General features: G+C 44.5%; 1 protein-coding gene across 24 annotated transcripts in view; it reads left to right on the top strand.

Annotated features, from left to right (window-relative positions):
• Positions 1-22,854, top strand: part of nfixb (nuclear factor I/Xb) — a 178,599-nt gene extending 155,745 nt beyond the window's left edge. For 5 of the 24 annotated variants that reach the window (XM_080487815.1, XM_080487820.1, XM_080487804.1 and 2 more), the window contains 4 exons: positions 11,788-11,963; positions 14,003-14,150; positions 16,375-16,466; positions 19,827-19,982. In XM_080487815.1, the coding sequence (XP_080343941.1) occupies positions 11,788-11,963; positions 14,003-14,150; positions 16,375-16,466; positions 19,827-19,841 (431 nt within the window). In that variant the 3' untranslated portion in view covers positions 19,842-19,982. Of the gene's footprint in view, positions 1-6,143; positions 6,273-11,787; positions 11,964-14,002; positions 14,151-16,374; positions 16,467-19,826; positions 20,374-22,380 lie in introns of those variants that run through there. The other 19 variants (XM_080487819.1, XM_080487803.1, XM_080487807.1 and 16 more) reach the window with 7 other exon arrangements.
• The last annotated feature ends 445 nt before the right edge of the window (positions 22,855-23,299 follow it).

Below are 23,299 nucleotides of genomic sequence, written 5' to 3' on the forward strand. Positions count from 1 at the left end.
CGACGCCGCGCTTCTGACAGTTGCGCCCCGACTGCTGTTGTTCGGTCCATTAGTCGCCTTTGAGCAAAGCCTGCGACCAGAGTTCGGATTACAGTTCGCTGTATCATTGTGGTCATTTTAATCCAAGTCTGAAACCTGCATTTTCCATGCAAGTAAGTTAGATGCACGCTTAAGTTGCTTCCGTAAAGATTTGAAGATCAGAAGATTCCCTTACATGGCGAGGCTGGTGTCAAATTACCAACTCCCAGTGCAAAGTCTTGCATCTAGTTTGACCTTGCTCGTACACGCTGGGTAAAGATAGTAAATATATGTCTGCAAACCAAGAAGCGATAAAATTGTCGACCGTCACAACCTCTCGTATCTAAATTATAGCATCAATGGTGGAAAAGTTTCATTTGTACCTCCGTGTACTTTAACAGGGTTTACGGGGAGATGGTGATCCGCCCACTGCATGACCCCCGACATAGCGCTCCGGGGTCCGAGACTCACAAACGATCGCATCGGGATAGACGTATACTTTAGCATTGTGTTCATCTTGGTTCCGTCGTTTACATGTACACAGAACTCCGTATAGAAAGGCCTCGTTTCACTTCAAATACACAAATACAAGAGTCTCCAATAACTTCATTCATTTTTTTTTTGAGCCACTTTGAGCAAAACCTTCTGCTCGTATTCTTTATTTTATTTTTTTCTGGCTTCTAAACGCTACAAACATCTCAGTTTATTCATTCTTCTGCCAGATGTACACAACATCTTACTTTTTGTCCTTTTCAACATCCCGCCAGGTATTTTCTTTCTTTTTTTTTCTTCTTTTTTTTTCCCTCCCATGTGTTTGTTCACGTCGGCGTTTCTGGTTTTGTTCTTCGCAGCGTCAGTGTCACATCCAAACCTGCAGCTCGAGCACCGGAGCCGTCTTCATTTGCTGTTTGTTTGTGTCCTCTTTTCCGGGAAACTGATACCCGCGTTAGATTTTTGAACACCAGCAGTATTTAAAAAAAAAATATTTTTTTAATTAAATTTGCATTAAGTTTCAACCACCATTGTGCATTTTAATTATTAAGAAGTGAATTTTATCTGAAAAGACGCCACTACATACCTTCTGTGACCACTAGATGTCACTGTATGTCAACAGAATACTGCTACAGAACCAATATTGAATTTATTTCGGCAGATGCGACTTATGTGCGGTACATTTTAAATGGTAATACTGTATTTTCTGGTTATACATCATCTTTATTTATTTGATTCATAAATATCTGTAAATATACAATATGTAAATACAACCGGGAGACATCGACTGGAGTTGGCAGGCTACTTTAATAATGTGCGGCGGATTTCGTCTTGTGATATCATTTCATACCACCAGAGGGCGTGATGAGTAACATATAGCATTCAGTGTGTTCTGGGTATGAATTGAGAATGAGCAGCAGATTTGAAGCTTGTTGCAGCAACTTCTTCAAAAACAAGACTCACTATAGCGACTCAACACACACGTAGCTGCGTTGAGTCAAGGTAGAAACCGTTTTGACTTCTTCAGCGGATCAGAGTGAGTTTTTAACCCCGAAGTCGGATTCGAACCGGCATACTTCTGGTTCCAAGTTTGCTTCACAAATCCTCAATGAGCGACTTCAAAAGATGGGAGCAGCGGTTTAAGGCATATTCTTTAAAAATGCGAGATTCGCTCGGGATCACGTTTCAGACGTCGCAGTTGTTAACGGCTTCACAACAAAGTGTTGTTGTTTTTTTTTCCTCCTCTAAACTTTTCACATGGTTTCACTTCAATAAATCTTCAAATGCTCCAATATTTCATCAGAAAAAAGTTAAAAACAGAAGACAGATTTTGTTTCCGTTCTTTTTTTCTCCCTCTTTCCCAATAATCATCTCAATTTCCTTCAGATTTATGGTCTTCTATATAAAGTCGTCTATAAAGTAGTTCAAACTTGTAGCAGCACCAACAGTAACATCCTGTTCAGATGGGGATTTGAACTCGTCGATAACATAACAGGCAAATTATGTTCAAAAACAGCCAGTTTGGGCTTTTATTGTCTTGAAAACTTCAAAAGGCCAAGTGCCTTTTTTTTCCCCCCGGAATCTAAACTTCTCACATGGTTTGACTTAAATAAATCTTCAAATGATCCAATAAATCAGTGAAGCTTGAGGAAGGAAAACACTTCTTTTCTCCGGCATCAAACATCAGAAGCCCGCTCACACTTAACTGAAGATGATATATACTCAGATCAGCCATTACTTTATGACCACCTGTAGGTCGGGGGCGTCAAATATGAGGTCTTGTGGGCCCAAACCGGCCCGCAAGAGCTTCGATCCGGCCCTTGAAATGACCAAGCACATTTTCTTTCGTTGACTTTTTAACATCGTTTTCTTGTGAGGAGTGGAGGGTGATGCAACGCTAAGGCCCAAGCTGAGATATCGGTGATGCTGCCATGAAAGATAACTACCAATGGTATTTTTATATGAGAAGACTTTTGGACATTTCACTGTGTTTTGCATCGGAAAACGTGCGTTTCTTGGGCTTGAGCCACTTTTTATAAGTGGTCACTCCAGACGACGACACCCAACAAAGACGTCCAGTGACGAAGATGCTGTCACTCTACTCTCGTCATCACAGTTGTATAAGAATCTAACTCGATTTTTCCTGCTTTTTTTTTTTGAATTTCCTCATTTCCTCCTGTTGTTTCCAAATTAATCAAGAGAAATCGGTGCTGCTGATGAGGATTTTTTTTTTTTTAATTTGTACAAAATGACAAATATCTTCAGTCACAGTGATGAAAGGCACATTGTTGGCACATTCGGCCGCCTTTGTTGTCAATACCGCATGACATTCTCAGTTTTTAAGCTCTTACAGAATACAGTGATTCACATTTAGACACATATTCAAGAAATTGAAACTGAAATATCTCCAATTTCCATCAGTTTTATACTTTATATTCATCATCAATTAATGGCACATGATGTCGGTTAATTACTCTTGTGATTTAAAGAAGTGAAAATAAAGGGTGCTCAGAGGCACTAAAAACTCAACGGCTCCCAACGTGGAACTTTTACGAAACGGTCCACCTCATCGTTGATGAGGGAAAACACGACTTTTTGAAAATGTCTGTTTTTAATAGTTGACAGCCACCGTAATAACAATCCACCTTAATCTTCTGTCAAAATGAATGGTGGTATACCTGCAACTGTTGATATTTAAAGTGTATTGTTCTCCACGTGCATGTGTGTATACTTTGATCACAAAAAACGGCACCAACTAGTGGCTTGGCATGCTAACTACATCATTTTCAGCCGTTTCCGTGTAAACGGGCATCATTTTCGTTTTGATACAGAAACACAAAAACACTGCATTTTCTTTTGAAATATTTAAATGGGGTCTCTGTGAGGGCGCTATAAAGGGTCTCGTCTTGCCGCCTTGAACAAACAATGAGCAATTTTGCCGATATCTTTAGTAGTGGGAGGAGTTTGCAGATAGCGAACGTTTTTACGATCGTCCAACCACAGACGTCCTGAAATCATCACCTTCAGCTACGAGCGACTGCTGCAAACCACCAACAGAAATGCAGCACAAATATCAAAACTGCACCAAAAAGTAATGAACCGATTATTAAGGAGGTGAAACGTTGGACCATTTCTTTATACATTAGTGCTACGAGAACAACCGCTGCTCTATTCTTGGTTTGTTTTGTTAATTTACTTCCTGAAGGCAATCGCAGCTGAATATGTAGATGAAATAAATGATCAATGAACTTTACTTTTATAGTGTTTTTTTAGTGATTTTACATCCAAAAGTTGTTTATTACATAATAATGTGATTTTTTTTTTCTCTCCCATTTTTAGAAAAATGAATGTTTCATTCATATCAAAGCTTGTGAAATTTTAATTTTCGTTTTTTAATCCGTGAGCCATCAGATCATTAAATCACTGTTAAACTGGTCGTTAGTATTTTAATCTCAATCACATACATTTTGTTATATTCATGCACAAAGAGAGCAACACCTGTCATTTCATTATATCAGACGTATAATGACAACTAAGTTATTCTGTTCTATTCTAAGCTGACGTCACACAGCAGGTCATAACGTTCTGATCCCACCGTTTGCATAACAACAATCTATACAAACGCACTGGATTTGAATTTCGCTTCACTCTGTTGGCTGGAAACTGTTTGTTATACGTTACCCTGCTACAACTAGCACATCACCAGAAGTGCAATATCGTTACCAGATGGATGGAACTCCCATTTATTTTCTTTGCGTGCGGATTTTTATTGTTTTTATATCCCGGACTGCAACCGGCTAATAAAACGTATATCACCCCTCCTCCTGCACACCTACATATGGAGTCACATGACATGCCTCGGTGCGCACACGAGCGTGCCGATGAGCGCGGCGAGTAAATCGTGATAAAAACATTTCCCAGTGTTGCACTTAAAAGAAAGAAAAAAAAAGCCTTTCAGAAATCTGCTCTGTTAGACTTTATAAGCTTTGCTCATAAAAAAAAAAAAAAAAAAATCTATTTCCACATCTCTGTGGGCCATGTTGAAATTACCCGAGTCTTTATTTGAGTGCGTTTGTTTTATATGTGTGAATATTGTGTCGTTTAGTAGTTTACAGGCCTCTCGCTCGCCAGGCTTGTTTATCGCTTTATTCTTTTCAAGCGAGTCTGAAGCAAACAACAACATGAGCTCAGAGTAAAGTAACGAGGTCTGTGTGTCCACGCTGATCCACTCCTCCTCCTCTCTCTCTCTCTCTCTCTCTCTCCCCTCATTATTCTCTGTTTTATGGATTTCTTTCTTTTCCGGAGTTTCTATATCCCGGCGTATATTCAACGCCGCGGTTTCCCCGGCAGAGGTCAGATGCGCCATTTGGCGCTGCTCCTCAAACCCCGAAAAGTCTAAATTGTGCCTTTTGCGTTGCCATACATCAAAATAAATTCCCTGGGCGCTCGCCGCACGAGGCCTTGATCACAGCAGAGAGTCTCTTTTATCTGTGGCTCTCACACTTTTGGCCATGTTTCTGGTCCGCTGCTGAGCCGGGCCTATACTTAGTGCGTCCGTTCTTTAACCAAACTGAGCAACCCTTCAGCCTCAGCCGGCATTTATAGACAGAAATGGCGGGAGGGGGAGGGGGGGCGGGGGGGTGCACTTTAATATGTTTGTCTGTGCGCCGCCGCCGCTCCTCCTCCTCCCATCTTCCTCCAGCCGTCACTGGCGGCTCGCCCGGTGCTTCGCCACCCAGCCCGAACAGCTTGTGTGTGTGTGTGTGTGTGTGTGTGTGTGTGTGTGTGTGTGTGTGTGTGTGTGTGTGTGTGTGTGTGTGTGTGTGTGTGTGTGTGTGTGTGTGTGTGTGTGTGTGTGTGTGTGTGTGTGTGTGTGTGTGTGTGTGTTTGATTTCAAGCACTTCTTTATGAAATACTATACGTCTTAAGGCGGTGAAATACCTGACAGGCCGATATGCAGGAGGGCAGGACATCAGAGGCTCCGTTGATGTGTGTTTTGACGTTGGCGGCTTGAGAAGCCGGCGTTGGATGGCGATCACAGTGTTTGGGAGATCGCTCCTTTTGAGGAGATCGGTGGCTACGCTCGTGGTTTGGGGATTACTCATACGGGTTTTTGTTTTTTTTGGGTGGATTTGATGGTTTCTTTGCCCTGGCGAACGCATTTCCCAGCTCTCCTCCTGTACCTGACGCCCCCCACCTCTCTCTCCCCGTCCACCTCCCTTCACTCTGAACGCTTTTTTTTTTTTTTTTTTTTTTTTTTGCTGCTTTGAAAACATGGCCGCTCCCTGGACCCCCCCACCTCCCCACCCCTCACCCCCGCTGTCTGACGGACGCGGAGCAGCCCGCCGACCGTACGCAAGCGTAGACCTCAGTACAGATTGTGAGAACCCATCTGTATGTTAAGCCAATCAAACAAATCAATGAATGAATCAGCCGATCAATCCATTGATTTCAGTCAGTCATAACCATTTGATTCTTGTAATCAAATTTGATAGAATTTTGATAAGATTCTTTTTCCTTTAATTTTTTTTTATTATTTATTTTTTAAAGTAGAGTCGAAGTTAAGCAAAGCAGCCATGTTTGATTAAAACCTCGTCTCTGTTCTGCCATTCTGTTGATCCCCTCTTTGCCAGGACTCTCGTCGCCTGGTTCTCTTAAGAAGCCGGGGAAATTCGATTTCAGCGCCCTGTCCTCCCAGACGAGGTCCCCCCGCATGGCGTTCACCCACCACCCACTGCCAATGCTGGCGGGAGTGAGACCAGGTGAGACCAACCCAGCTCCCGAAAACCCCACCCCACCCCACCCAACCCCACCCCACCCCCTCCCGACCTCTTCCCCAACCCCAACTCCTCGTACCCCGCCCCTCCAACCCCCCCGTTGGTTTAGAGGTGGGAGTGTTGTCTCGAGCTGGCGAGGTGACTCTGCAGGTGTGTGGCCTCCTCTTCCTCATCTGACCCCCCCCCCCCCCGACCTTGGTGGGGTGCAGGACGTTGCTGGTGACGGAGCTTGTTAGGGGTGTAGTTTGTTTTGTTTTTTTGTTTTTTCCGGGGGCTTTGTTGGTGGTCGGTTTCTCGGGCTGCTCGGCTTTGTCGCCGCTTCCCGTCTCGGCGGTCTGTGACGTCGTGGCTGCCGAACAAACGTCTCCGATCGACGGGCAGCTACTCGCTCCGATTGGTGGACGCATGCAGTTTGATGTTTAACTCCTCGTCGGAGGACGCTGTGTTTTGAGATTTTTCATCCACTTCCTGTACACATCAACCGAAACTACACGATCTTATCTTTAATTTCATATATATATATAGCACAAGGATATAGGTGATGAGCTCTGGAGACGATAAGCTTCGGCATTTGGGTTTGTATAATTACAGAAAATCAACTCCTGAAGAGGCTGAAATGTGGGAGTTAATAAATACCCTGGGCAATGCTTCAAACCTGCATCATCTGGAAGTGATGTCCCAAAGCATCAGTCAATATTTCGGTAAAATTACTTATTTCAATCTCATGGTTAAGCCTCATTATGATGAGATTATGACATTTAATGGGGGAGGGGAAATATGTGCGATAAAGGAGCAATCCACCAATATCAGATAATACTACTCATCTCTGTCATCGTCACTGCAGAGGCCAAGCCAATGCTTTAAGCCGCCGGAGTCCGAATTTCCAGTTGTACACTTTCCACATTTATTAATATTCAAGACCTCTAGCGTCCAGTGTACTGACACTGATTCTTCCTGAACATCCAGACGTGGAGCCGCTTGAGCGGTCAAAAACAGTTTTCTACTTCCTGGTGGATTGTTTTTTACAGTCAACGATGAAACTACCAAGTCCCAGGAGAATATGGACTGGGAGTCACGGCACTCTGGAGGCCGCCATTGTTGTTGTCGTCCAGCTTCAGAACATTGTTTTCAGGCTCGAACCGGGGTCCTCTCGCTATGAGTGCTAACCACTCCACCACCGTACACAGGGAAAGTCTTGATGGGAACTGCAGTATCCAGGTTTCCTGGAGCTTACGCTGTAACGCCTCTGTACAGTTAAAAAAATAAATAAAAAAACCCATAAACTGCAGCAGTGATCTTCACCTCCACATCCATTCATGGTAATTTGATGAATCGCAGGTTTGTTTGTGCGCCGCCACTACAACACAATCTCAAACTGTGCGATAGGAATCTCTTAATGAGTGTTTGGAGCCGAGTGTCACAATCTCCTGGTAAGGTGATACTGATAGCCCGTGATCCCCAAATTAATTGGAGTGTTATCAGATTATCGCACAACGACCTCGGGGGCCATGTGATACTCCGGGACGCTTGTACACGCGACACGGCGTAGCGCCAGTAAGTGAAACTCCACCGCGTTATTACCGGCGGAGCCAGCGCCGTGCTTTGAATTTCAATGCACTTCCCTCCTATTTGCGGCCCTTTTTATGTTCTCGAATTCTCTCGACGTTGCGGTCGGTCACATGTTGAATCCTTCATTCGAGGGTGGAAAGTGCGGCTCGGATCTACAGCAAGCCGCTCAGATATCAGTCACATCCAAATATAAATCATCTCTCTCTCTCTCTCTCTCTCTCTGTTTCATCAGTCAGATTTCTCTCCTCTTTTCGGGGTGAAGGAGCTCGCCAGAGATAATTACCCATGTGCTTTAGCTCTGTACGAGGCTACATCAAAGGATTTTTTATTTTTTTATTTTTTTTCTAAAGCCGCCGAGCAGATGTGAGGCGATGAGGTTGACCGCCGTGTCATTAAACCCTCCTCCGCGGTTGTTGACAGACCCGATGCCTCTGGAGATGTAGCTACGGCGACTCTTAATCTCCTCACACACACACGTGTATACCGGACGTGTTTGCGGCGGCCTGCGCAGACGGACGCCGTATCCCCCAGTTTGTCCAGCAGTTGTTGACCCTGCACGGTTGCGGATTCACTTCTCCTTGGCATGCGCCGGGGTGACGGTGCCCGCCACATCGCCGGCGGTGTTGTTGTTGTTTTTGTGTGAAGGATGAGATCCAAGAGGGTTTAGGGTTGTGGAGAAGCGGGATCGGGGAGCGTGCCGCGGCCAGCTGCAACGGTTCTGATGGAGTTTGTCCTTTTAGTCACATTTAATCATCCTCCGTCTGCATGTGGGGAAAACATCCAGCTTTTAAAATGGAAAAACGTTTGACCGCTTACATTGGTAGCTCTCCTACCGATCTACTTCACAAGCCCTCGCGAAGCGCCGCAGCACTTGAGTCGTGAACTCGTCTGCTGGGGTTTATTTCCCTCCAGTTTCGCAGAAACACTAGAACAAACTTGAAATCTACAGCGGATGATCTGGATAGGAAGTGAGCACATGCTTTAAAATGGCCTTAAAATCAATAAATATTCAAATAGTTTCATGAATTATTAAATAAAAAATAGAACACCAACTAAACTGGATGGTTGGTCGTACCCGGGTTTTTACAAAAACGGACCTTTGCCCCTCTTCGTTTACAAAAAAAAAAAATTTCATTGACACGGACGCGCATACACACCTGGTTCAGAGCTACTATGAGCATGCCAAACCTGTAGGGGGCAGTGTCACGACACGCATGAAGCCTTAATAGCCAATCACAATCCTGGAAAGAAAACACAACGTCACGAATTGTGACGTAAATATCCGCCAACCTCATTTAGATTCAAACGGAAACACCCGAGTTTTTCTAAATTTCCACTGTGGCTGGAGTTTTCAGGAATCATCATTTGAATTATAGAATTGAAAAATAGAATAGAAATACTTTATTAATCCCAGAGGGAAATAGAAGTTAAAATTGCTCAAATGAATAATTTGTCGACGTTTCAGCTAAATTGAATAAACAAATTGATGAAATAAAACGTAACTGTGTATACACAGTTTTAAAGTTATCGAGAAGCGATAAATGACATTAGTTAGCTCATAGAGGTGGAGAATAGATTAAAGTGTTAAAGTTGTGAATCTGAATTCTTTACATGTTGTATAAGTGTTCATATAGTTTAGCAACTGTTTATTTGAAAAGTTTAGCAAAGATGTTAGAGAAAACCTGGAGTTTTTTGTATAAGTAGCTTAAGATAATTACTATTGTACAATCTGGTATAAAACAAAAAAAAAACAATGTACAAACTAGAGCTGTACAATACATCTCAACTTTATTTCTATTTAATATCAACATCAAGTGTCATTAATTGCAATGAATTCACAAAGAAATCGTGCAATGAACTAATTTTAGAATGTTTTGATTGGCAGCCCTGATTATTTCATACAACCAACTGCTCTGCTGTTTATAGACAAAGAAAACAGTTTGAGAGTTTAGTCTGTTTTTTTATATAGTTTATTTTCAACTTATCCATAAAAAAACTTACAAACTCATTTCTACACTCACGGGATAGAGGTTACAAGTTTAATTAATTCTTTGATGACAATAAATTGCATCACTTCATCTTGAATTGTTAGAAATGGCAAAGCTGTCGGACGAGATAAAACACTGACAGAACTTCAGCTTCACAATGAATAACTATGTTTAGAACAGGGCGGCGCAATATATCGCAATTCTATCCTTATCATGATATCAACATGCCGATTTTCCACATTCAAAATGATAGAATTTAAAATATTGTCAAATTGATCGCGATTAATTCATAAAAAAAAAAAATAATAATTCAGGAATGTTATTGGATTAATCCCTGGTGTCTACAGGGTGGAAATTTGAAACACAATTATTTAAAAAAAAATAAATAAATAAGAAAGAAAAAAAAACAACCAAGTTGGCAAAATATTTCCCTTTGAAACGCTGCTGGTGGAAAATCTAATGGAAGAAAAAAAAAAACAAGCTGGTGGAAATTGGGGCAAGAAAAAGAGCACGGTTCTGAAAGTACAAAGGTACTGTCATCCTCATACGTGTTTGTATTGATCCTTAGTCATATCAGTGTCGCAGTACTGAAGGAGTTCTGCAGGAACGGTGTGAGTCGAAGGGTATCTGGGTTCATCCGACCTGGCTGGGCCGCAGAGGACTCCAGAAAAACAACCAAGCAGTTCAAGTGGGAGTTGAGAGGAAAGAGGGCGGGTGAGGGGATTCCCTCTTATCCCACTTTCCCCACGACCCGTCCCCCGACCCGCCCCCAGACCCCCTCGGCTTGGCCCCGGCCCCAGTCCCTAATGAGATTAGCATGGCACTACGGGAGCAGGCAGCCTGGCATGGCAGCGAGGCGCTGCCGGGCTCGGAGGCATGAGCCCCTGTCTGGGTGGGTGGGTGGGTGGTGGGGGGGTGACGGGCCGGGGGGGTGATGCAGCCGGGTTGGCACCCCTCGTCAAGTACACTCACACAATGTACAAGACTGGAGCACCAAAGACTGTTGGCAGCCCAGCGTGGGCAGCTGGGGGGCCTGGACGGGACGGGGTGGGTGTCAGACGGGCACGGCTCGCAGCAGAACAGGCTTCTAATACAAATCAAGGAGGTTTAGTAATGGATATCGGTCTGACAGAGAGCGCTTTGTGTTGGGTGTCGGACGGGCTCGACCAACTGCTCCCCTTTCACGCCTCGTACATACATTCAGCTCTGTTTAGTGTGAGGTTTGGCTTATTTATTTATTTCTTTTTTCTTCTTTTTTTTTTGCAGATTTGTTTTTCTCCCCAAACAAATGTGCTCATCGGCCTCATTTCTCGTGTCTCCACACCTTTACGTACACACATACGCGGTTCCGTTTTATATTTGCAGATATGAAGCTGTTTTGCAGATCTCGAAGTGCACGTACAGATTAATTCTGTCACGGAGGCAAAATGTGTCAGATAAAGAAAACGGCTTTACCGTCTGAATGCCAAGTTGCGTCAACGCCAGTGAATCACACTCTGAAAACGGCACACAGACGTGCAGGCATTAAGGACGGCTAATTTAAGACGGTTCTCCACCATCTCTTTGTGTGTGTGTGTGTGTGTGTGTTTTTTCTTTCTCTGTGCAAGCTGTTTGGATCTCGTTTCAAAATGTTGTACTAGTATCACCTGAATTCACGTGACCGCCGCGGTCTGTATTGTGTCGAGTGTGTGCAATGTGTGTAAATCTCCTCCATAATAATATATATATTTTTTTGCTGTATGGGTGTGAGCTGTGTCTCTTCGTTGGCTTTCACCGGGAAATCGTCTTTTTCCCGGGCCGGAAGCGAGCTCTCTTTCAAGCTTTGGTTGTGTTGTTGTTTTTCCCCCGTCTCTGTTCACCGTGCCTGTCGGTTCTCCTCGTCACCGCCCCGTCCCCTCGTTTCTCCGCCGGCGTTCCTCTAATACGAACACCTGTGTCCGCAGGGAGTCCCCGTGCTTCAGCCTCGGCCTTGCACTTCCCGTCTCCCTCCATCATCCAGCAGTCTAGCCCCTACTTCACCCACCCAACCATCCGCTACCACCACCACCCTGGACAGGACCCCCTGAAGGAATTTGTGCAGTTTGTCTGCGCCGACGGCTCGGGGCAAGGCGCCGGACAGGTAAGGGACCATTAACTACCTTTAACGCGTGCGAGGTATCCGCAAAACACACGTTAATACTGCGCAACATTGCTTCAAGCAAAAGCCAGAAAATAAGTCATCTAAGTTCTGTCAACAGGAATAATTTTAAAAAAACACAGTGAAATTTAACCACTGCTCTCAGCCTACAGGTTGAATTTGGGAAGAGAAAAAGTAGTTTGAAGTAGTTTTTGTGGTTTATTCACATATAACTAAAAAATACTCCTTTCAATCTTCATGTTTTTGACGGCGGCTGTAAAAGCTTGAACACGACAACCTTTTTAAGTGAAAATGCAAAGGTATCGTTGCTTTTTGGGGGGGGGGGGGGTTGTTTTCATGACAACGGTGCGCAAATCTGCTGAAAATGCACCTTTTTGAAAACACTGTCTCCATGGAAACGAGGGAAAACTTTTCTGAAGCGCTGCTACTGCGCATCCGCGCCACAGTCGCGGTAAATAGTTTCCACACGCACAAATAGAACAGTGTTTCCTCCAGAGTATCACGACTCCCAGTCCATATTCTCTTGGGACTTATTAGTTTTAATTTTGACAGTCATTGTAAAAACATGTCCAACTTTGTCACCTTTCCCCCAGAGGGTTCTCACATTGTTAATATTTATAGCGGATTGTTCTCTGCACGCGCGTTTGTGGTTTATTTACAAAAACCCACAAGTGGCCCTACATGCTAACTACATTGTTTTGATCATTTCTGCAGTTTTCAAAACGTTTCCATGTAAACGCAAAAGTTTTCAAAAAAAACCAAAAAAAAAAACCTGCAAAAACGTTGCATTTTCAACTTGAAACATTGTCATGTAAACAGGGTTTATTTAGGTGCTTTCACCCTTCCTGTCTCCCTACAGAAGGACGAATTGTGGTATTCTATTTGGAATTCATGTGGCTGCTTTGTCAGAAACAAATACTTTGTAGTGTGTGCAAATGACAAGCCAGTACTGATAACATGCAAACAACCAAAGATCCTTTGTGTTTTGAATCTATTAATTATAATTCAAGAATATCGTGTCTGAAAACTTTAAAAAAAAAAAAAAAAACCTTTTGACTTTTGTTTTGACGGAAACCTTCAGTAGCTTTTAATCTGTGGTTAAATTTCACAGTTTGGTCTTCTTGTCATAATTACTACATCTCTGTAGATTTGTCTTTTTCCAAAATAAAAGACATTGCGCTACAAAAAAAAAAATCTAAAAATATGAACACACACAGAAAGTTCCTGCCTGATAGGAAAACACACCAAGCTCAACACGTTAACACATTTCTTCAGTCGGTTGGTCTACAATTCTTTGTACTGTCTTGTCGATGTCATATTGCCGTTTCCCGTTTCAGACCCCCAACGTTTTTCCCTCCTCCTCCTCTTTTGTTTTTCTTTTTTCAAATTTTCTTTCGCTCCACCCAACCCCTCCGAAGTTACAACCATCCGCACGAGCGTGAATCAGACACTTCAAGTCAAGCATACCTCGCCCTTGTGTTGTGTCATCGTGTTTCTGTTCTCATCTCTAGATGTTCCGATTTTAGTTGGAGTTTGGTCGTTTGGTGGCGGAATCGTTTGTTGGTTGGTTGGTTGGTTGGTTGGTTGGTGTTGTGCTTGTGTAGCAGAGTATTCTCCCATGATTTTTGATTTCTTGCCATCTTCTGGACGAATCCCAGTCAAATAATTTGCTCACTCCCCTCCTCCTCCTCCTCTTCCTCCACCCGACATGGACCACTCCCCCACCCCCACCCCCCAGTGGATCCTCTCACCTCCAGCTCCAGCTCCCACTCTTATCAAACCTTGTGGTGACTATTATTTCTCACACCTCCATAAAAGAAGCCAACCGCATACATCATTCCTTTGGTTGTTGTTTCCCACCCACCACCTCCTTCCCCCCTTCTTCCACCATCCCCTCCTCCTCCCTCCGTCATGGATATTTTTTTGGGGCCCGGCCTCCCTGAGCTGCGTCTCATTCTCATCCCGTGTCTTGCGGACTTGTCGCATGTCGCCCTCCTTGACCCTATTTGTGTTGTCTGCAGCCAAACGGGAGCGGCCAGAGCAAAATGCCAGGCTCCTTCTTGCTGCCTCCACCTCCCCCAGTGGCCCGCCCAGTGCCCCTCCCCATGCCCGACTCTAAACCCAACAGCACGCCCCCTGACGGCGGACTCTCCTCGCCCACATCTCCGTGTAAGTGACCCCGCAGAGACCGGTCTCAAATCGAAACCAACACCAAAACAAACAAACCAAAAAAAAATAAAAAAATCAGACCCTCCCTCCCCATCCCTCTCCGATGAGAAAAAAAAAAAAGACCCCTGTCATTGTTCTACCTTCAACGTGTCATCAGTGTGTATCCAGCATTTCACGTCCCCGAACCCTCGGACGGCTTTTAGAGGGCAGCGTGTGGAGCTTGTCTGGGTAGATCACAGCCGCCAGAGGTCTGGCGAGCGCTTCCCCTCACTGCGGACTTCTGTGAGACTCCTCAGGGTTCTGTATGAGGCCCCCCCCCCCAGTGAATTCGAGTGGCTCTGCATTGTCTTGTGTGGAAGCTGCGCTCACGTCTACGGCTCCTCTGATCGATCCCACTTTCCGGGCACAAATTTAGGGCAGTTAATTTACATGGACTCCAAAGACTTTGGGTAGAAATTGGGACATTTGGTGGAAGTATTTTATTTGTACTTTTGTCCCCCCCCCCCTTTTTTTTTTTTTTCCCCTTGACCAAACTACCAAAGCACAGGATGTGCTTTTAGGGCGAAGGTTCTGTCAGGCGTGCATTTCCTCACCTGTGATAGGAGGGGCACTGGATGGAGCACGTTTGTTTTCTTGTTTGTTTCTTAGCTCTCTTTCAAATTTAGTGTTTCCGTTTTTACCCCCCCAGTCAGTGTCTCGAAGTCTTCTATGTCTTATGTATGTTACTCCAGTTCTTAGAAACACCATGGATGTATGCTGTATCTCTCTTCCTGTCGCTCTTCTTCTCGCTCTTCCTCCTCCCTCTTTATTCCCTCCACACGAACTGACTCACATGTACACAAACTTCTGCGAATCCCCTCGGTGAAATTTTCAGATTCTGGAGTCCGTAGGGTTCCTCAAACTGCCCTAAATTTGTCAGAGACGTTGATGCCAGTGGGTTTTAAATGTCCCTGACTGATCCTCGGCGTCGGGGTTCTGGTGTGCTCAATCACTTCCAAATGAGTTCATCAAGTGGATCTAATCACTCGGGGAAATCAGAGTTTGCAAACCAGAACTTTTCCTTCAGTTTGACCTCAATTATAAACGGCACTACTTTAAGCTCAATCCATGCATTTCTTTTTTGTTTTTGTCATCTGATTGCGCTGATCAAGTTTTCAATATTATTCATTATCGTCAAACTATCCAAGCCACATTTCTTCTGTATGATTATAAATATGTTTTTGGAATGAAATTAGATTAAATATCAACTATATCTAAATGAAACGCTGACAGTGGTCAATACTGGTTAACAGTGAGTTGAGATTTGTATTGGTTTTACTGTCAAATATGAACAGTAATCTTGAAACTGTTAATTGTTCTCAGTCAATATCACCTTTAGTATTAAAAAAATTTAGAAAATGTAACTATTGGTTTAAGTTCATACCAGTATTGACAATGGTAAACTTTAAGATGACCCACAATTAATAGTTTTTAATATATCAGAATGTATTTCATTACATAGTAAGGCATAAAACAAGCTAAATATATTCCGACATGAAATATTATTCTCTTTAGCTGAACCAAATCAGCGGTTTTCTTCTTTAACCTATTTCACATGTTGACTTTTGAACAAAAATCATATTTTATGTTAATCTCTGCCAATTATCCATTACAACATTATGGTCATAGTAATTAAGTTCTCCATAAGTAGTTAGAAAAATATCAGTCTTAGACATTAGCAACTGTTAGCAACCAGTAAAAATTTACTATTTTATGTCAAATAAATAGTAAAAATAAAAATAAATAGTAGGAAAATAAAAGTTTCAAGAATACAATCAGTTAGCTTTTTTTTCATTATTGCCGCTGGCATGTTTACATGCTAAACAGTTAGCTTAGCAGCTTGCTGTTAATCTTCAGCAGAACCTGACTTAAAGATAAAAAAGTTGTCTTAAACTCCTCCTGGCTCGTTCATTTGTCTCTTCTGTCATGTTAAACTAAATTAAATTAACCATTTCCGTCTGTGTTGCTGTCACGCTAAGCTAACCGGGGCAACATGATATAGAAAGTAAACTGTTATTTTCCCATTTTCATCAAGTACGAACATGAATAGTTCTGTTTTTACCCCCCACCACCAAAAAAGTAATCATAATCTGAACCAGTTCTTTTAGCCTCCGTCAGGTGGCTGTAGCGCTAGCTCCGTTAGCACGTCCTCATGTCCTCTGTTGTTGTTCTTCTGTCTCTGTAGCATACTCCACGCCAGGCGCCACAGCTCCCAACAGGTTTGTCGGCATCGGATCACGGGACAACAACTTTCTGAACATCCCGCAGCAGACACAGGTAGGCCGTCTTCGCTACCCGCCGCTTTCTCTCGCCCTCTAGGAAAACGCGAGGAGGAAGACTTGTCTGTTTTGACTGCGATTACCGGCCGAACTCGGGGAAACTTATTAACTCCGTGGACGTACGCCAAACTATTTCTTATTCCCTCGCTCCCTCCAACCCGCTGCTGCCGTTTCCTCAGCGTGTGCATTTGTACATCTGTATTTTACTGTACGTTTGTGGTTTACCATATGTGCTCCACTGTTTACTTGGCACATATGGAGCCCCCCCTTCAGGCGGCAGGCCGCCTCCCTCACTACCTTTTTTTTTTTTTTTTTTTTTTCTCGCTCCCCCGTTTGCTGCCCCTCTCAACTCTCTCAGCTTCACTTTCTCCTCGTTTTTCAGCCGTTGAGCTCCGCCATCTTCCGTCCTCGGTGCTCGTTTTCCTCGAATATTTTTCCAGTAACTTTCTCCCTTTCGCACCTTCGCTGCTCCTTCCCCTCTCGCGCCTCCGCCATTACCACCAGTACTTTTCTCATTAGTGTCCAACCACACCCGCCTGGAGCCAGCTCCGCTCAGCTCAGCTCCTCGACACATGGAAACCATCTGAAGCCGCTCGCCCGATCCCCTCCCTTGTTTCGCCGCCCTTCGTTCGCTCACTTTTCCTTTTCTTTCCACTTTCTGGTACAAGTTGCCTCGACTCCAGTTCCTTCTTTCTTGAACTTTGAATTGTGTCCACACTCGTGCCTCGGCTAAATACTGTATGTGATTAGAAATCATTTTCCAAAACCATGAGTAGTAATGTTTCCAGGCTGATTTTGGGGTTCCCCCCAACATTCCCAACTTGACTGAACACTCCGGCACTTTGGTACCGTCATTGCAAAGTCTTCCTCAAACTTCTATGAAGACTACGTCATCCAGATCATCTCTGATTCTTGTCTGGACTTTTTGTCAGTTTTCAAGTTCATTTCCAAACTTTTTGGACTCTCTTTCAGACTCCTGTACCGTTCAAAAGGGCTTTCATTTCCTTCAAGACCTAAATCAGGTCCAGTTTTAAGACAAGAATCTGGATTTCCTCAAACTTTGGATACACCTTCTCTGGAAGCATAAAAGGGTCAATCCAAACCATGAAGAAAGCAGGAAAAAAAAAGAAAAACAAGCCTAGTAAACACAAGTATATAGACAAGAGTCAACCACAAGCTTTTTGGCTCTGTGTGGTGCTTCTTCTGTACCGAGCGGGGCAAAATATCTGGCGTGTGGTTTTTGCTTTTCAAGGCAGAACCGGCTAACTGTTTACACGTGTCTCCACAACGACACCAGGAAAAAAAGAGGGAAAAAAAGATTAATGAGCCACAGAGAGATCGCTTACAAGACAAAGACCTTGTCAAAAGTGTGGACGTGGTGACTTGAGGAAAGCCTCTTCTTGCGGCGTCAACGATGGGCTTCTTGCGCACTCGTGTGGCGGGCTGGCGGTACTGCAGGCTCTGGAAGGGCCAGGAAGAGAAACAAGATACGCGCAGAGAGGAGCAACAGGGGGAAACGGAGGGAAGAGAGCAACAGAGTTTCGGCCCCGTATAGGAGTCACGTCCCGGTTGTCTCGTTACCCCCGGCAACCAGACATGATGTCATAGCCAGTTGATCTTGAATTTGAGAAGGGTTTGCTCGAGAGGGGGGGCCGAAAAAGAAAAGAGGGTGGTCACTGTCTGCTGCCAAGGATTTAGTGGGAGTGTTCACGGGAGATAGATGGATTGTGTGTGTTTGTAAGAGCGAACACACAGAAGGGAGAGAGCGAGACAGAGAGAGAGAGAGAGTAACTAAGAAGGGAGAAGTTACAATGCCCCGAGGCCTGCTGGGACGGCGCCCGGGGAAGCGGGGTTAGCTGAGAAGGGCATGGAGGCAGGAGGGGTATTCATGAGACCTGTTAGAGTCAAACAAAACAAAACAACACAAAAAAAAAAAAAAAAAAAAGAGTCTGCCTCTCCTCCCTCTCCTCCTCCTTCCTGCCAGCAGTTTCCAAGGCTTGACTTCTTGAATGTTGGCACACCGGCCCCCCGCCGAGCCGGATCCTGCGGGCCAAGCGGGGCAGCCAACAACGGCGGCGGTGACCCGTCTCTGCTCCCGGCTCACGCTGAGCCGGAGAAGCCCAACGTGAAGATGGCGCGACTGACACTGGAGCGCCAGACTCCCCCCCCCCCCCCCCCCACACACACACACACACACACACTGACCATTGGGAGCCAAATTCTAGACACACTGTACCGCTCTGGAGGAACGGACAGACCTGATGGTAATAAGCTGGGCCGGCCGCCCGGATCATCGTTCTCTCATTGACTGTATTTAAGAACCAGAGGAGCCAAAAGCCAAAAACGTGCTGCACGGAGTCCCGGACACGGTTTACTGGACAAGGCTTTCGGCTGGAGGGATCGTCGTGCCAGACGCACCGTCCAGACTGAACATTTGTCGTGAATTCCTGCGGACATTTGCATTGCATGCACCAAGGTGACGGGACGAATCCTCGCCACCTGTATGATCCCCAGCACTTTCTCTCCAACGCCGCCACAAGCTTGACCCTCGCGGATCGGAGTGGAATATCTTGCCAACTGCCGGACAGATGGCGAACCAAAATGTGCTAAAGACGCAGAAGAGCCTCGAGGGGATAACTCCTGATAACTTCAGTGTTATTCAGAAGCTGTCAGTGGGTGACGCTTCTAGTTTGCCTCCATGAAACTTCATCCTGTCTTTCACCTTACAGACGTTCCCTGCCAAAGTCCTGGTTCCAGCACCGTTTGTCTTTCTTTTCTAAACTGAGACCAGGAGCGTCAAACACATTCAGGAGTGACATACAGACCGATTTCATCTTGAGTGGGCCGAACCGGTAACTTAGTGCCATAGTAACCCTCAAATTTGAACTTTTTCTTAGTTTTTGAAAGACAAACTTTAACATTAAAGTTTAAAGGCGTCCTATTATACAGCTTGTCAACACTTTCACATCTGTCTCGTTGGTTTATTGAGTTTATTGCCCCAAATTCAGCTTTTCCTCCATTTGAATATTGGATCATAGGAGCTGCATTCAGAATCTGCTGTGTCCGCGTGAGCTGGACTGGCTCCGCCCACACATGCCCATCTTGGGAAGAGGAGGAAGTACTTCCTCTCGTGGTGCCATGTGCCAGAGCAGAGCTGCCTAATTAGGGAGGAGTCAAAGGGAGGGCATACCTTGATTGGGATTGGCTGAACCCCCTGATGACACTATATAGGGTTTGCTTTCTGATTGGCTGGTTGGAGCAACACACTTTTTAAAAATTGAACCGGGTTGTTTTGTTTCTGCACATGTTGATTTTTTTGCCGCCACTGACGCTCTTTTCTTTCTCTTTTCTCTTTCAGTCTTGGTTCCTCTGACAAGATCTGTGCACAAACCAGCAACTAGATTTCTTTCTTTACAATCGGAGATAGAAAAAGGAAAAAAAAACAACAACAAAAGTAAATAGTGAATCAACCCGCAGGATAATAATTGTCCTCCAACCGACTGCCCCCCCCTCCCCCGACTGTCACCTGATATGAAATATAACCGAGCAAAGCAGGAAATTACAGCAGCATGGCGCTTTTAGTGGAACTCCGGACTTATTTTACACAGTCAGAGGGAGCCCCCCCCCCCCCCCCCCCTTTTTTTTTTCTACTTCTTTTTTTTTTTCCAAGCAAAGATGGATGGACGGAAAGCACGAATGGATGGACAAAGAGGATGCTAGGATGAGGGGGGGGGGGGGGGGGGGGGTACAGGGTGGGCAAGCAGCAGACGCAGGCATCTCTCCCTGAAAACCAACCAGCACAACACGGCAGGAAGACGCAGGACGGACCCGTGGACGAGCGAAGGGACGCGTCGCGTGACGGAAAGAAAAAGATCCAGCGGGAGCAAAAAAAATCTAAACCCCACAAAAATTGACCAATGTTTCTGTCCCTCCGAATGACCATTGACTCCACAAAGCCCCCCCCCCCCCCCCCTTTTTTTTTCCCCCCTCACCCTTAACTACTAACTAGAGAGAGACCATGCCAAAACATATCTTGATTAAGGGTTGCACTACAAGCCGAATCAATTAACACTAATCGTAACGATGTGCACTATTTTACCCGCGAGGCATTTGGGAGGCGACGCAGACTTGCCTATTTAGAAGTTTTTAAAGAGGAAGTTAAACCGAGGTGCAAGAAGCCTTCACGTGTCCTCCGCACCCCACCCACCCCTCACCCCCCCCCCCCCCCCCCCCCCCCCCCCCCCATTGTTCAGTTCGACAAATCATCGGCCTCCCACTCATTCTCAAAGAGAAAAAAAAACAAAACAAAAAAAAAACAACCAGTCTGACCATTTAGATTGTCGTGTTTTAATTAGTGGTGGTGTGTTATGATCATTTTAAATGCTTACACACACACACACACATACACACAGAAGAAGCCCAGTGAATTAGATACACAATCACACACACACACACTCGCAGAGTGTGTACATCATTACCGACCGTTTTCACAATAGACAGCAGCTATTGCTTCCCCGTTTTTGCCCTCTTGTGATGTAGATGAATGATTTTCTTTTCTTTTTTTTTTATTATTATTATCTCTTGTGTGTTATCTCTTATTTGCATTTATTCCTTTTTTTTGGGGGGGGGGGGGGAGCGGGGCGGGTGGGATTTGTACTATTTTATAATTGTTTTGTATTTGAATGACAGCACCTTAAAGAGAAACACAGCAAGAAGCGGTGTAGACAGGGTGGTGAGCGAAGCCGGATCAAGTAGTGCTTGCAAAAAGAAAACAACAATGTTTTAACAAATAAAATCAAGGATTTTTAAAAAAATAAATAAAAATAAAAATTCTGAGAAATGAAACTCGATACCACTCGCTCGTCGGTCCGGTAATTGCGTAGCTAGTTTTATTTCATCCATCCAAAACAAGTTTTCATTTTTAAGGGAGAAACTGGTCACTCGTTGAGCTTTAGCTGGTGTTCACCCACCGATTCTATTCCATCGCCACAAACGAATACAGCTATTAATGCAGATACCAAAACGCCTCCATCTCATTAGAATGTTCCAAATACGATGATTCATAGACGTGCGCTCATATTTAGCTCGCCAAAGTTTCGCTGTGTGACGCACGTCGCGTTTTCTCTTTCTTTAACTTGGCTCGTCCTTCCTGCTGTTAAACCCGGAATTCTCCCCGGATTCCCGGGACTCAAACGTGGACCCGGTTCCACTTTTTCCAAAAGTCCAGCTAAATTATACCAAACATCGTGAAACAGTTTCTCTGAGGATAGAATTAACAATAAGTCAGTTCACTAGTGGACGGAAACATATGGACATTAATTGTGTTTCAAAGGCCAATTTCTTGTTTTGATGTATATTTTGGTTTCCTTTCATGTCGTCACCATCCAGTCTAAATTGAGTGATTCAGATATTAAATTAGGTCCCAAAATCAGCGGTAATCGTCTTTCCTGCGGGACTAGAAACCCGATGTGAAGTAGTCACTGCTGCCAATTCGATCTCCATCACTGCGGCTCTTCATGATTTTTCTCAATTTAGTCAATTTAAATAGATTTAAAAAAAAGTTGTTGTTGATGTCCTGACTTCCAGAGAAGATTTGTTTGCAGGAGGAAGGTGACTTAAGGCGGCTTTAAGTTTAATCCCCGTTTACATCACAACGTCTTCAATGAAAACACAAAGCTTTTCTGAAATGTGGCTACTGCTCATGCACAACCGCGGCCACAGCAAATTGTTCTTCTGCACACGTGCGGGTCGTTGGCCAACAACAACAATGGCGGCCACCGGGGGCAGTACGAGTCGCAGTAATAACAATCTTAACTTTTGTCGCGTGTCCATGTGGAAGTCCGAGCCCTCGCCATTGCTAAGGTTTCGTAGCGCATGTGTGTAGTTTCATCACAAAAAAAAACAACCAACAGCGCCACCTCATGGCCTGGCATGCTAACTACATAGTTTTCTGGATGTAATTTTAATCCCCCCCCCCCCCCAAAAAAATGTAAATTTAAGATTCCAACTTTAGAATTTAACACATAAAGTATCCGAATTAGCATCATGCGAGCTGTAACCGTCCGTTAGCGGACGTACGCGAGTGGTATCGATTGACTCGAGTTTCCCTAGAAGCCCTTTTTCTGTTCCCGGAGGAACCTGTACCGTCGCACGGCACAGTGCGGGGTTTAGACAATCACAGGAAGCCAATCTGTTTAGTTTTGTTTTTGTTTTGTTTTTTGTTTAGTTTTTCTGGGAACTGACCGGCCGAGCCTCACGGGTCAGGCAACGTGCTTTCAGATGGAGGCGCAGCGGGTGGAGAGACGATACGAGAACCGAACCGAGGGAGGGAAGGTTGCTGAAGCTGGGATCCAGAGTTTAAAGAAAGAAAGAAAGAAAGAAAGGAAGAAAGAAAACAAAAGAGTCGCTCTTCTTTATGTCTCCCTTAAAAGTTTACCCTGTTGTTTACACTCCCAGATGCGCCGCCGCTCCAAGAGCGGAGGAGGCCACGCTGCGGAGCAAAATAATGAAATGACAAGAGGATGTTACATATCTGGTCATAGCAGGGGGGGGGGGGTTCCCGAGGATCACACGCGTGCCCCGTTATTTTAATTTTATTTTTTTTCACACTTAAACGAACACACACACACACACACCAGCACTCCCCCACCCTCTTTATCATCGTGAATGAACGAGCCCTTTTCGATCAACGACAAAACAAACTGCACTAAAACAATCACGCCAGCCAACCTTGTGAGTCTTCTTTTTTTTTTTTTTTTTTTTTTTTTTGTAAGCATTACAGCAGCTTGACCACCAACTTCAGTGTTACTGGGATGGAAACACGCTAAAAGC

This window comes from Lipophrys pholis (genome assembly GCF_963383615.2).
Source record: "Lipophrys pholis genome assembly, chromosome: 19".
NCBI classification, from domain to species: Eukaryota; Metazoa; Chordata; class Actinopteri; order Blenniiformes; family Blenniidae; genus Lipophrys; species Lipophrys pholis.